Source organism: Sinocyclocheilus anshuiensis, unplaced genomic scaffold (assembly GCF_001515605.1).
Source record: "Sinocyclocheilus anshuiensis isolate Anshui unplaced genomic scaffold, SAMN03320099.WGS_v1.1 scaffold85, whole genome shotgun sequence".
NCBI classification, from domain to species: Eukaryota; Metazoa; Chordata; class Actinopteri; order Cypriniformes; family Cyprinidae; genus Sinocyclocheilus; species Sinocyclocheilus anshuiensis.
In genome coordinates, this window is record NW_015536800.1 from 1331806 (window position 1) to 1345116 (window position 13311).

At 36.3% G+C, this 13311-nt stretch overlaps 1 protein-coding gene and 1 pseudogene across 1 annotated transcript in view; one reads left to right on the forward strand and one right to left on the reverse strand.

Annotated features, from left to right (window-relative positions):
• LOC107656290 (neurotrypsin-like) overlaps positions 1-4954 on the reverse strand; it is a 41656-nt gene extending 36702 nt beyond the window's left edge. Inside the window, exons 1-2 of the mRNA XM_016444058.1 lie at positions 4643-4954; positions 2325-2463 (exon numbers count right to left, since the gene is read on the reverse strand). Of these exons, the coding sequence (XP_016299544.1) occupies positions 2325-2463; positions 4643-4952 (449 nt within the window). The 5' untranslated portion in view covers positions 4953-4954. The remainder of the gene's footprint in view (positions 1-2324; positions 2464-4642) is intronic.
• Positions 4955-5423: 469 nt separating this feature from the next.
• On the forward strand, positions 5424-9599 carry LOC107656744 (N6-adenosine-methyltransferase subunit METTL14-like; annotated as a pseudogene).
• Positions 9600-13311: the final 3712 nt, after the last annotated feature.

Below are 13311 nucleotides of genomic sequence, written 5' to 3' on the forward strand. Positions count from 1 at the left end.
CCAGCCCTATAATATATATATATATATATATATATATATATATATATATACTGTATATTGCCAGTATACAAACAAGAGAATTACTATGATGTCCTAAAATGATGTTGGGGATGAAAAATTAGTAATAAATCAATGATAATGAAACTGACAAAACAATGAAATGTGTTTTTATTCCTAAGAACATAATTTGCTGCCTATGAGATCTTAATGTGTACGGCTTCTGCTACATGGGTGGAGTGCAGATCAAAAAAGCTTGAGAACCCCTGAGGTAGACAGACAGACAGAAGACATAAATCAAAGTCTGTGAAGTCTATCTGTCTCCCTAGCCTTTAAATAATTCATGTCTATTCATCTATCAAAGTTGAGAGACCCAATGAATTATTCATAAATGACAAATGGGTTCTAAGCTCCCCAGGTCAAATGATGACAGGTCCACACATGTGTATGTGTCCATTTGTGTTTTAATGGTAAAATAATACTTTTTGTCAGACTTATAACTGTCACTGTTGTGTCATGTGATCTATGAGACCCTGCGGTCACCTCTCTCTGAGCACGCTCAGTAATGATCTCAGACGAACGCTCTCAGATAGGCATGCGTGTGAGCGTGATAGACACAAACCACATGGGTGTGTTCGTGACCAAGATTAGAACTCTCCGGAGAAATCAGCGATCTTTTAAAACACCTGCACACACATTTACCGCTGGACAACTCACTAAGCATATGTCGTATTTTAAAGGTGAAAAACTGACCTTTGACCTTTGGCTCACTGGGGTCAAATACCAAAGGATTCCATGCACAACCTTACAAAGGTTGTTTTGTGGTTAGGTAATAAACAAACGGGCAGCATATGGTCATCAGAACACAGTAACTATCCCAGTAGTGACAACAATGAGCTTCAAAAACTGAATACAACACAAGTAATGTATTTTAAATGTCTCTCTGCACATCCCTTACTACTGTACAGTTCACAGAGGACAGACATAACGAATGCTGTATATTTCAGCAGTGCATGGACTGTCCAGTTTGTATTTAGGTGTTGGGAAAAAATAAACTAACACTCTTACTTTGTTCTTACTCTGTATACTGCCTACTATTTTTAACGTGAAACCATATGCATTATACTAGTAACACCAGTATATAAGACATTGTTGTCATATGAACTCAGCACACTGCATGTTTCAATCAAAAACTGGCATCCTGTTAGTATCTCAAAGATGGTACTTTAGAATTTAAAATTTTTTATATTTGTATTAAATTGCTTTTTTTAAGTAAAATAATTTGGAATGGCATTAGAGAGAGTAAATTATGGTGGATTTTTAATTTTTAGTTGAACTATTCCTTTAACTCTTGATAGTCCTGCTGAATAAGTCAAGAAGGAGATGTTTAAATTGACTCTATTGACGATCATTTGCGACTAAAAAGAAATGTGTGCGTTCTGTAAAATGTATTTAGAAGCATGTGTGCAAACAAAAAAGAACCTTTATCCTCAGTTTTATGAAATTTAAGATCATCAAAATTCTTAAATAATGATTTAAAAAATATGAATTAATATTTTAAGATGTCTTAACTTTGGGGATAGAAAAACAGGAATGTGGTTATTAAGACTAAAAAAATAAATACAAGAGCTGCATGTTTCAAAGTAGCAACTCTACTGCATTGCGTGTTCTACAGGTTTGCGGATTTACAATCAATGAATGCCGCACATTTTTGCAAATAGATTGCTTGTGATCTACTGTTGATGAATTTTGACCAGTGTTTACTTTATGATGTTTATATTGCAATATGTTGTAGATGGTTTTAAGAGTGCATATTTTACCTCCCTCGTCTTTTTGAATCAGCAGTCGGAAATAGCAAAGCATATACATTTCAAAATAAGAGTCACAGCGTATTTCAGTCTTGTTTATAATTAAAAGTCCTGTGTTGTGCATATACAGTAGACCTTTAAATAATTACATAATTATTAAGTACAATTTAAACAGAAATGTTTAAAAACCTGGTGTAGTTTTTGTACTCATAAATCAAATCTTTGTAACCCTTTATTAAGTAAAAACATTTTTTTCAACTTAGGTGCACATGTGCTCCTCCTTAGGCAAAAGGTAAGCATTACGCCCTGCACTGTGGGTGATAATACTCAGAATTGGAAGGTCAAGTCCAAAGCATTGCATTATGAGACATTCTACACGTGTTCTCTGTGGTATACTGCAAATATTTGGCAAATGTAGTAAGTCATCAAGATATTGCACACAGTATACATAACTACAGAAATAGTACAAGTGTTATGACGGTATGTTATACATACTGTATGTATATGTATGTGCATTACCCCTGTCCCAGCTGTCGACACACCACAGCGGCATCTCGGTCATCCCAGCCGTTACTGCAGATGGTTCCCCACACACCATTCAGATACACTTCTACTGTTCCATCCAGCTTGGATCTGCCTCCCTGCAGTCGCAAAGAACCTGCAAACGCACACAAAGTTCGCAAGTTAAACTTGAGAGTGTTGTTGACCCTGCTCAGACAGGTGATAAAATGTAATGTTCTGCAAACATTTGGTTCCGCTGGTCTCCGTAATTTTGATAAATGTGAACATTACAAATATTCCCAGTTATGCAGCAAGAAAACATAAATCCATGACTTGCTTTATGTGATGACAGAGGAATGCTTTAACCTCCACATGTGTTCTCGTCAGTTCTATAATAAATGTGTGTGTTTGTGTGTGTGTGATACTGCAAATTACTGCCAGCTATAATGTATGTCATGGAAACAATGTAAGCTATTGAGTACAAGCAGTACAATCAGGTCTATTATAAAGCCAGTGAGCAGAGATGAGAAAAGTCATTACTTTACTATTAAAATACATCTTTCCATTCTAACTGGACATAATATTCACAGATTTACAGTATATTAATTTGCAGTTGTGGCTAAAAGAGCTATTTCAGTTCTCATATAGACTCTTATCAAATTACAATAAACTTGGGCAAAACAGTGCAATAATTTATACTTTTAATGTAACATATGCCAAGTAAGTTGTATTAACCTAAGAGCTACCCTAAATACTACATACAATTAGACACATAAAATAGAATAATGTAAACATGCATTAAAAAGACTTTGAGATTTTTTTCCAATTTTGGCCACAACAGTATTAATATATATCCACTTGCTACTGGAACAGATGTCTGTGTGTGAAAGCACTTTTCATGCATTAAGTGTTTACAGTATGTGCAGCCCAGCTGCTGCATTCAGAGCAGTTATAAATCACACACAGTACACACATGATGGCAGCACATGTTCTTCAAACATTTCAGCGCTTCAAAACATTCACAGAATGTTTGGAAATTGATAGTCGGCTGATGTGCTGGAAATATAAACTAATAACATACTAAAATATTTAAATAAACTCATCCGGTTCCCATTTAATACACATTAAAACATTGAATGTCCACATGCAAAGAGCTTTTTAACTAATATAATTGGAAAGGTTGTAAACAAATGTCAAAAATAATAAATACATAAAGATTATGGAGGAACTCGGCCCACAGTTTTAGGCCTCTTCTCCAAGTTTTCTTTCCATGGCCGATATTAGACCCTGTTGGTTACATCATCAGACTATTTGTGTCTGTATTCAAATTTTCTAGGGATATTATAAGAAAAGAGTTTGATGAAAATTTCATGCTAAATCAGAGACCATGAGGATGCACATTCCTATCCTTCAAATGTACCTACTAACCACAGCTTTTGCCTATGTAGGCCTACCACAAAACAGTTCATTGTTTCTGGTGACACAGGAGAGACTGGGGCTATATGTCACATTATCCCACATTGGGGCATGTTGTCACAAAGGTCAGCGTGTGTTCCATGAACATTTTTTCTTGGGAAAACCAGTGGACATGTTAGCTTTTTTGTAGCCTAGACTTCTATACAGAAATTGACTTTTAAAACAAACTTACCTTATTCATTGCGGTAAAAGGTGTGACACATTGCCCCCGTCTCCCGTAAAATACATACGTCTCAAAACTATTTATTCTCTCACGTTGTCACAAAGGTTATAATTTCAAATACTGAGTGATTGTCAAATTACATCGTACTGGCTTCCTCATCAGCGCACTAACTCTTTATCTCGCGCTCCAGAAATAACCAAGCGCGAGAGCGAGCGAGCCTGTTGAGAGAGCGCTTGTGCACAATTAATCACTTCCAATGAGCCAATGCTGCAGCCGAAATTATATCAAATTACAAAAACTGCTGTTGGAGATTGTCTTTAAGCATATGATAAAACGACCTCTTGCACCGGATGAGAGAGGCCGCTTTGTTCTCAGTTTAGGCTATCTGGGGCGCGCATATACCTTTCCCACGGGTGGATGCATTTATAAACTATTAAGTTCATATGTACGCTTGCTTGCGTGCCCTGCACTATTTTTGACCTGCCTATGGTTTAATCCTGAATCATAAATTTAGCAGAATATTTAAGAACAAACATTAAACTAATCTTAACAATCTTGAACAAACTTGGCGCGTGGAGGTAACTCTTTTGTTTAAGAAAATAAAACCTGCTTGACGCACTGATCTTCCCTCACATAAGTTCATATAAACGGCTGATATAGCAAATTAGATACTTTTATCTGGTAACAGTTAGGCTACCTTGCTTGCAGTCGCAGTACCCCCAGTCTATGCGTCCTCGGCTGTTTGGGAAGAAACACCAGGGCCGAATTCTTCCGTCCGGATTCCGGCAGAAACCGTGATCCCCGAGCCCTTTTCCCGGATACCGCTCTATAACACCCGGCACATCTCTCCAGTTCATGCATTTCACGCCTGATTCGGTTGAGTCTATGGATCCCTCGTAAAACCCCGCTTTCCCTTTGCTCTGAACGCAGTCGGTGAACGGAGACCCGTCACTGAACGCGATGAGCAGCGAGCAGACGGTGAAGAGAAATCGACATCTCACATCCATCACGATCAGCCTGTCTGTCACTGTCACCATAACCTAAATAACAATAACAGTTCCTCTATGTGGAGACATGGTCCTTGAGTTGTCTCATAATTGTCTTTGGCTGTTATCGGAGCAGCTCAGACGCGGATCAATAAAAGAGAACGCTAAGAAGCCCGGGGCTTAATGACTCATGCATATTTATGATTGAGTCACCAGAGATTTGAAGTTTTGCAAAAGAAGGTCAAAAATTAGTATGTCTTAAGTCAAAAATGTCAAGGTGCAGAATAACCAAAATATTGCAAATAAATTGTTAAAAATACTTCCAAAATAGTCACGGCACTACATATAAGCTCAAGGAACGCGCCGAACCTCTGAGAATCTGCACTTAAATGAGAGTGCACAGTGCTGGCATTATTTCAGTAAGAGTCTGGTCATCGGTTTTGGTCTCTCTGGGGCTCTATAGTGTGAAATCTTCTGATCACGGATTCAGGGATGACCGCAATGACCAACAGCCGAAACAAGGTTCATGTCTGCCCTCTTGTGTCGGTAAAACCGCTTCACATGTCTTTCTGTATTTCATTTTGTCTAAATAAAAATTACACACTTCTTCTCAGGTTACTTCTAAATTCTGGTTTGATATTCATAGTTGGTTATCAGTAAAAATGGAAACAATTCCTCCATTTGTTTTGCAAGACATCTTCTTCTTTAAGTGTGATTTAAATTCTCTTTTTTTTCTGGATGTTGTCAACTTTGTTTTATTGTTGGGTAAATATCATATTCATACATGCAAATGGAAAAAAAAATGTAAGCCGTCCTTTAATATATAGGCCTATTTCTTTGTGAGTTTTTGAAAATGTTTCAGAGCTTTAAAAAAAAAAAAAACTAAATAGAAAGTCTGAAACGTTTTGTCTCTCTATAGCCTATTTATTATTTTAATGTATTTTTATTTGATGTCTTTTTGTACTTCTATTGATTCCTGTTCCTTGTTGTGTTTTTCCCCTCATTGTTGCTGTTATTGTTGTGAGTATAATAATTATTATGTTGATTCCCTGTCTTGTTGTGTACAATTTGCAATAAAAAAAATTACACTTTTCCGTTCAAAAGCTTGGGGGCAGTAAGATTTTTTAAAGGAATGAATACTTTTATTAAGCAAGGATGCATCAAATTGATCAAAAGTGATAGTAAAATAAATTTAACTATTAGGCTAGTTTTTATTAAAAACGATCAAGCATCACAACTGGTTTTAACTGATGATAGTAATAAGAAATGTTACACCAAATCAGCATATAGAATGATTTCTGAAGGACCATATGACACTGAAGACTGGAGTAGCCTAATGGATGAAGAAAATTCAACTGCTATCACAGGAATAGCCTAAATAACATTTTAAAATATATTAAAATAGAAAACAGTTGTTTTAAAGTATAATATTTCACGATATTATGCTACTGTTTCACTGTATTTGTAACAGCCTATAAATGCAGCCTTGGTGAGCATAAAATACTTTTTTTTTAAACATGAATTTTCAGAATCAGAACAATACAAACGCCCCAAAAACAGCATTTGAAACAACCGTGTGATGGAAGCGCTGCACTGCAGAGGCTGCACAACATACATGCTTTAAAAACATTCGCACATTTAAATAGGCTAAAGAAGAAAAATAGGGATTTGAAAACCCCACATTTAAGATTAAATATTTCCTCAGCATAATAACAATATTATGAAGGAGAAAATGTAATAACTCTTTATTTACATGATGTTTTATAACAAAGAAGTGAGAACGTATTAGCACCCGTTTACCGACGTCATAGCATGCATCTAGCAGCATGGTGATGTCAAATCTGCGCGACGGCACCTCACGTTGACAATGAATTATTGCCGCAATATTGTTTTCACCAAATATTTGTATAAGAAACTATTTCCCTGTAAAATATTATCGACATGAACAGCCGGTTGCAAGAAATACGTGAAAGACAGAAACTCAGGCGGCAGCGAGCATTGCCAAAATAATACTAGGGAGCTTTGAGTAATGCGATTGCTTTATGAAACTAATGTTTTGTTTGTGCAGCTCGGCGCAGAGAGTCCCGACAGCATCGGTGCTGTTCTCAATAGTAAAGATGAACAAAAAGAGATCGAAGAGACCAGAGAGACGTGCAGGTAGAAAACATGTTTGTAAGATAGAAAATAAGATACGTAAGTAGAATATGAATGTAGAATTGAGACTTTAAATGTTATGATAGGGCAACCTTTGCACTAAGCATAGGTTAAATCTGTAATGCTGTTACTTTCGCTATTTAACGTTAGTCGTAACAGTGACAATAATGATGGACTCAGTCATACTGGTGTGTCTTATGTTTACCGCAGGGCATCATTTGACACATCAGTTCCTGGTGCTAAAAGAAGGTGTCCCATTGATGGTGAAGACCCAGAGGAGGATGTGGAGGAGCAGAGAGCGAGTGAGCACTGATCAGCTGTAATTCTGATTTTTGTTTAGATTAGATCAGGTCAAGGCTGTATCTGCTGTATGGTGTTACAGGAAGCTGTTGAGCCCCAGCAGCAGGAGGAGAGCGGACCATATGAAGAGGTGTACAAAGACTCCAGCACTTTCCTAAAGGTAGAATTAAACACATTATTTAGATTTTATTTTTTTTTAAATAACACATATGAAGTTATTACAAGCTGTTTTCAAGATAATATCACTTTTTGTTTCACAGGGCACTCAGAGTTTAAATCCTCACAATGATTACTGCCAACACTTTGTGGACACAGGTCATAGACCTCAGAACTTTATCCGAGATGGCGGTAAATGGTCCAGTCTCTTTCTATTTTTTTCCTTTTCTTCCTTTCTCATGCCCAGCTGTGAGACTGGGTTAATTGTGTGCTTTGCTGTGCTTTAGGTTTGGCTGACAGATTTGAGGAGTACCCAAAACAAAGAGAGCTCATCTGACTGAAAGATGAGCTTATTGCTGCCACCAACACCCCACCCATGTAAGAAAACGTGCTGTCAGACAATGAGAAATAGAACAGATGTTTGCAGATGCTTAAGACCTGTCTAATATACCTTAGTCAGAGTAATGACATATTTAATTTTTGATAGGGATGAAATCAAGGATAGAAGTACATGCGTTCAGTGGATTGTACTGTTGTTAAATAACATCCGATTGTTTGGCAGATGAAACAAAATGTGTGAGTTGTGGAAATTACACAGTCTAGGCCTTTATGCAGTGCATGCCATTGTAAAGTCTGTAAATCAATCCCTCACAGCCTCGTTTTTATCTGTTAAAGGGGTCATATGATGCTTTTTTAAAGATCATTATTTTGTGTATTTGGTGTAACAGAATATGTTGACATGCTTTAATGTTCAAAAAACACATTATTTTTCAAATACTGTACATTATTGTAGGTCCTCTATGCCCCGCCTCTCTCAAACGCTTCGTTTTCTACAAAGTCCCTCCTTCCAACAAGCGCAGTCTGCTCTGATTGGCCAGCTGACCCACTGGAAAACTTGAAATCGCATGATATGACCCCTTTAAATTCAATATGGTGACTAAGGTCTGTTGTATGTCTCATTTGCATGCATTTATGAAATATGCATTTTTGATTGTGTGTGTGTCAGGTATCTGCAAGCAGTTCCAGACACATTTGATCTGAGAGATTTGAAGTGTAAGTTTGATGTGATTCTGATAGAGCCTCCATTGGAGGAGTATAAATAAAGAATTAATATTAATTAATAATAAAATTAATTTAACTGTTTACTATTTTAATAAATGTTTAAGTCTAATTAATTCCTGTAATAGCAAAGCTGATTTTTTGGCAGCCATTACCGCAGTCTTTAGTGTCACATTATGCTTCAGAAATCATTCTAATATGCCAATGTTTTTGCTCAAGGGGCATTTACTATTGTCAGAGTTGAAAAAAGTTGTGCTGCTTAATATTTTTGTGGAATCTATAATAGTTTTTCAGGATTTTTTTATGAATAAAAAGTTCAAAATAATTTATTTTAATAGGAAATTTTGTAAAATAATAAATGTCTTTACTGTCACTTTTGATCAGTTTATTTGTGCTGAATAAAAGTATTAGTTTCTTGAAAAAAAAAAAATTTTGAATGGCATGTATGGTTACTCTGATCAAATGTTATGCATTTTTTCAGGTTGGCTGACTGTGGGCCCCACGCTGACCAATAGTAACTTTAATGCAGAAGCTTATGCCACCCACTTCAGTGAACCCAGCTCTTACTTGTCTGGTTGTACTGAAGAAATTGAGAGACTCCGTCCCAAATCCCCACCTCCTAAATCCATGGTAGAGAGAGGTGGGGGTGCACCGCGTGGAGGACGAGGTGGTCCTGCTGTGGGAAGAGGAGATCGGGGTCGGGAGAGAAATCGTCCAAACTTCCGTGGAGAGCGAGGTGGATTTAGAGGCCGCGGAGGCCCACATCGTGGATTCCCTCCCCGGTGATAGTGCACAACATGGCAACTTTGAGACTGAAAACAGAAAATGTGATGTGTCTGATATTTGTTGCTCTCAGTAGGAATCATATTGTTTTGTTAGTTTAAGAGTGGGAAAATTTTTTAGTGACATACAGACCTAGTTCTGAATGACTTGTCACAATGCAAGTCACATGCGAAATATTTGTAAAACAAAATGTGAAAACATTTTATTCAACCTCAATTAAACCCTGTTTTTTATATACATATTTGTAAGATTATTTTGACTTTTTTTATTTGTGTGTGTTTTAACATTTGCAAATTCATTGAGGACTTCTTCTGTCTTGTACACACTTTCTGTGTGTCCTGTGGAGGGCAGTAAGACTTAAATTTGATGATCAGTGTCAAAAGAGCTTATTGATTCTGTCAGTAGTGACATGTAGAATTACTGGTTTGCAGTAAATAAAGCCAACCTAATTGATGTTTTCAGTTTAACAGGTGGTTAGTTTGTGGTGAAGAGCTGCATCATTAGAAAAGTTAAATTTTTTTGAATTCTTAAAGGCTAGTTCTTCTAACTTTAGACCACTTTGCATCCATTTATTCTTAGTATTAAGGCTTGGAGGTTGCAACCTAAACACAAGATCTGTGCAAGAATTGTGCAATGCTGGGTGACGGGCCAAAAATTCTTCAAAATGACAAGAACACTCAAAAAGGAAGGCAATATCCATGTCAATAAAATAAGAACATGAAGCTCAGATGCAAGGTGAGAACAGTGGTTACAATTTTTTTTTTTTTTTTTGAAGAGCCGGGTTTCCACTGGATATTTGAGGAAGCCCAATTTTGTGTCTTTTTTTTTTTTTATTATTTTAGATTGGAAAATAAATCTGGGCATTTTTAAAATGAATATACATTTTTCTTTATATGACAAGCTTCAAAATATTTTGTCAGTTTGAGAAACATTGAGCTGGAATCTTCTATCAAAGATTTCCTGAAGTAATTTCATAAAATTACTGCGTATTTAAGTGTATTGAAGAGTATTTAAAATTACTTTGAAATCTCACTATAGTAAGACCATACTTTCACAAACAGTAGCAGAATATTGTTATGCTTTTATTCACGAATTGATCAATAACCAGTCATGCAATAACCATTTATCTAAGCTTTAGTGTTGTTTTCTGGTCTGATTTGGTTGCAACATTACAAAAAGTGTGGGATTTTCCAGTTTGCATTAATGTAACAGTATCATCTAGGCCAAGAGAAATGTGGGTCAGTTGCATGTTCTGATGTAATTAGCTCATGAATATCCAGCACACATTTGCCATAACTGTTGTTACAGTGTGCATTAGAAGTAGATTTAAACTGCTTTTATATTCCACAGTCATAATGCAATTTTTTCTTGATTTTTGTCTTGTTTAAACCTTAAGTATTCTATTTTGTATCATACTGTTTTTGCCACAGAGATGGGTGATACATCAAATCATGTTACTTATTAGGAAGAGATGAGATTTTTGACTTTGCTATCAGACTCAAATTTTCACATGGTGGATTATATCTAGATAATAAAGTATCAGAGACTTTGTGGTGGGCTCTTCCCAGGTCTTGTCCCAGTTAGCAATCACCCAGAATACCCTAGTAATAACATTGCAACACGGTAAATGCCACTTAAAACACATAAAACCAAATAGTAACATATTGGCAACCATTCCAACATCATTGGTTTAAAAGCTTTAGCCTAGATATTTTCTGAATAAAAAACTGAAAACCAAAATGTGTTACAATTATTCATATACTCCCCTTCTATTTAGTCACTAAGACCTAAGTAACCTGCCCTCTTATTTGTGCAATATGCAATAAGTCACATCCAATTCAATTAATTATAATCAGTTTGTTTCACACCAAACAAACAGTGTTGTGGAGTAAATAGTTACATGTAACGGAATTACATCATTTAATTACAAAATAAATGTAATTGTAAACAGTTACAGTTACTGAGAAAAAATGTGTAATTAAAATAGTTACTTATGAAAATGTTAATGATTACAAAGGGGGTTACATCTGATTTTTTTCACACAAACATTGCATTGACTGCTCTAAAATACATATAAAGACACCAATGTTTCAGAAGTTTAGTACACAGAATAGGACACATGCTTATTCGATGACTTCGATGATCCTATGCACATGCTTTTTTTTTTAAGATTAAGATGTAAAAAAATGTAAGAACTGTTTTTTTCCAAGGCATTGTTAAACTCCAGTGTTTCCTGTCATAGCTATACAAAGATTTGTTTTCAAAGCAGTATCATAGCTATTAAACTATTTCTTGTTATGATTTTATGATCAGAATGATCTCAAAGTAAGTCTGATTTTTGGGGGCTGTGCTTTAAAATTAAATGATTATACACTGTAAAAAAGTAATCATGGGTTTTGTAATTTTCATTTAACAATATTAAAGGGATAGTTCACCCAAAACTGAAAATTCTGTCATTAATTACTCACCCTCATGTCGTTTCAAACCCGTAAGACCTTCGGTCATCTTCGGAACACAAATTAAGATATTTTTCATGGAATCTGAGAGCTGTCTGACCCTGCATAGACAGCAATACAACTGAAATGTTCTCAAATCCAGAAACGTAGCAAGGAGATCGGTAAAATAATCCATGTGACATCAGGGGTTAAACCGCAATTATACGAAGCTACAAGAATACTTTTTGTGCGCAAAAGCAAAAAAATAACGACTTTATTCAACAATTCGTCTCCTCTGCGTCATGCCGGATCTGTTTCCTACGTTGTTGTGATTTGATCTGAACGAAAACAGCGTATCCGTGTGACGCAGCTGACACAGAACAGCATACTTTGTTTACGTCCAAAATGGCACCAGGGTGACGCGGAGGAGACGAATTGTTGAATAAAGCCGTTTTTTTTTTTCTAGTTGGCTGCTCACAGGGAGCTGTTACTCAGCCACTTAGAGCGCCTCGGGTTGATCATCAACCCGCACAAGAGACAGCTGTTGCCCAGACAGCAAGCTGTCTTTTTGTGGAGGCATGCAGGCATGGATTACGCCGAATCGATCCCTGACTATTCAGCGATTGGCGGCGTCTCTCAAACCGGGGACGACACGCCCCCTGAAAGTTTTTCAGAGGTTGGTCGGAAGAAACACACGCGCCTTCATGACATGGCGGCGGCAGCAACAACAATACTACAGCGAGAATAAAAGTTATGCCTTCTTTCTTTGCGTGACCTCTATGAATTTCTTTTTTCTCCTCAACATAAATATTTTGAAGAATGATCGTAACCAGTTTCTGGTCCCCACTGACTCCAATACTGTATTTTTATATATATATATATATATATATATATATGGAAGTTTGGCTAACCGCACACTGATCCACTCAAGACTAAAAAGACAACAAAAACATCTTTTTAATATTTATAAATTGCATTGTGCAAAAGTGCAAAGTGCATGTGAATTAAAAAAATGGACACGAGCAAGCAAGCAAACGTTTCAGCACATTTCTATCTTCAGTGCTCACTTAACAAACAACAGTCACCCTTTTTAAGTAGGTCAACAATTAAAGACAATCAGCTGAATTCAATTATCTCAGGTAAACCTCAATTAATCACAAGCAGAATTCCACATGAAAAGGTTAACTTTAACCACGAAACCAGATCGGCCGACCTGCAACGTTACACTCTCACTCATCACTCAAAGGATCTGACAGGATTGTTACTATGAGGTGGATCACATCTAACGTGTATAGTAAAGACAAACGACAAACTTCTATCTAGTCATGAAGATGTATATACATTTCAATTTCAGCAGGCAACTATGTTTACAGCTACATTATTATTCCAGCCACAATTAATCACAACAATGCATAAAATAAACATATAAATCGTCAGTTTGTTGTTTTACACACATGCACAGACATTATTTCATACACGACATAGTCGTGAGA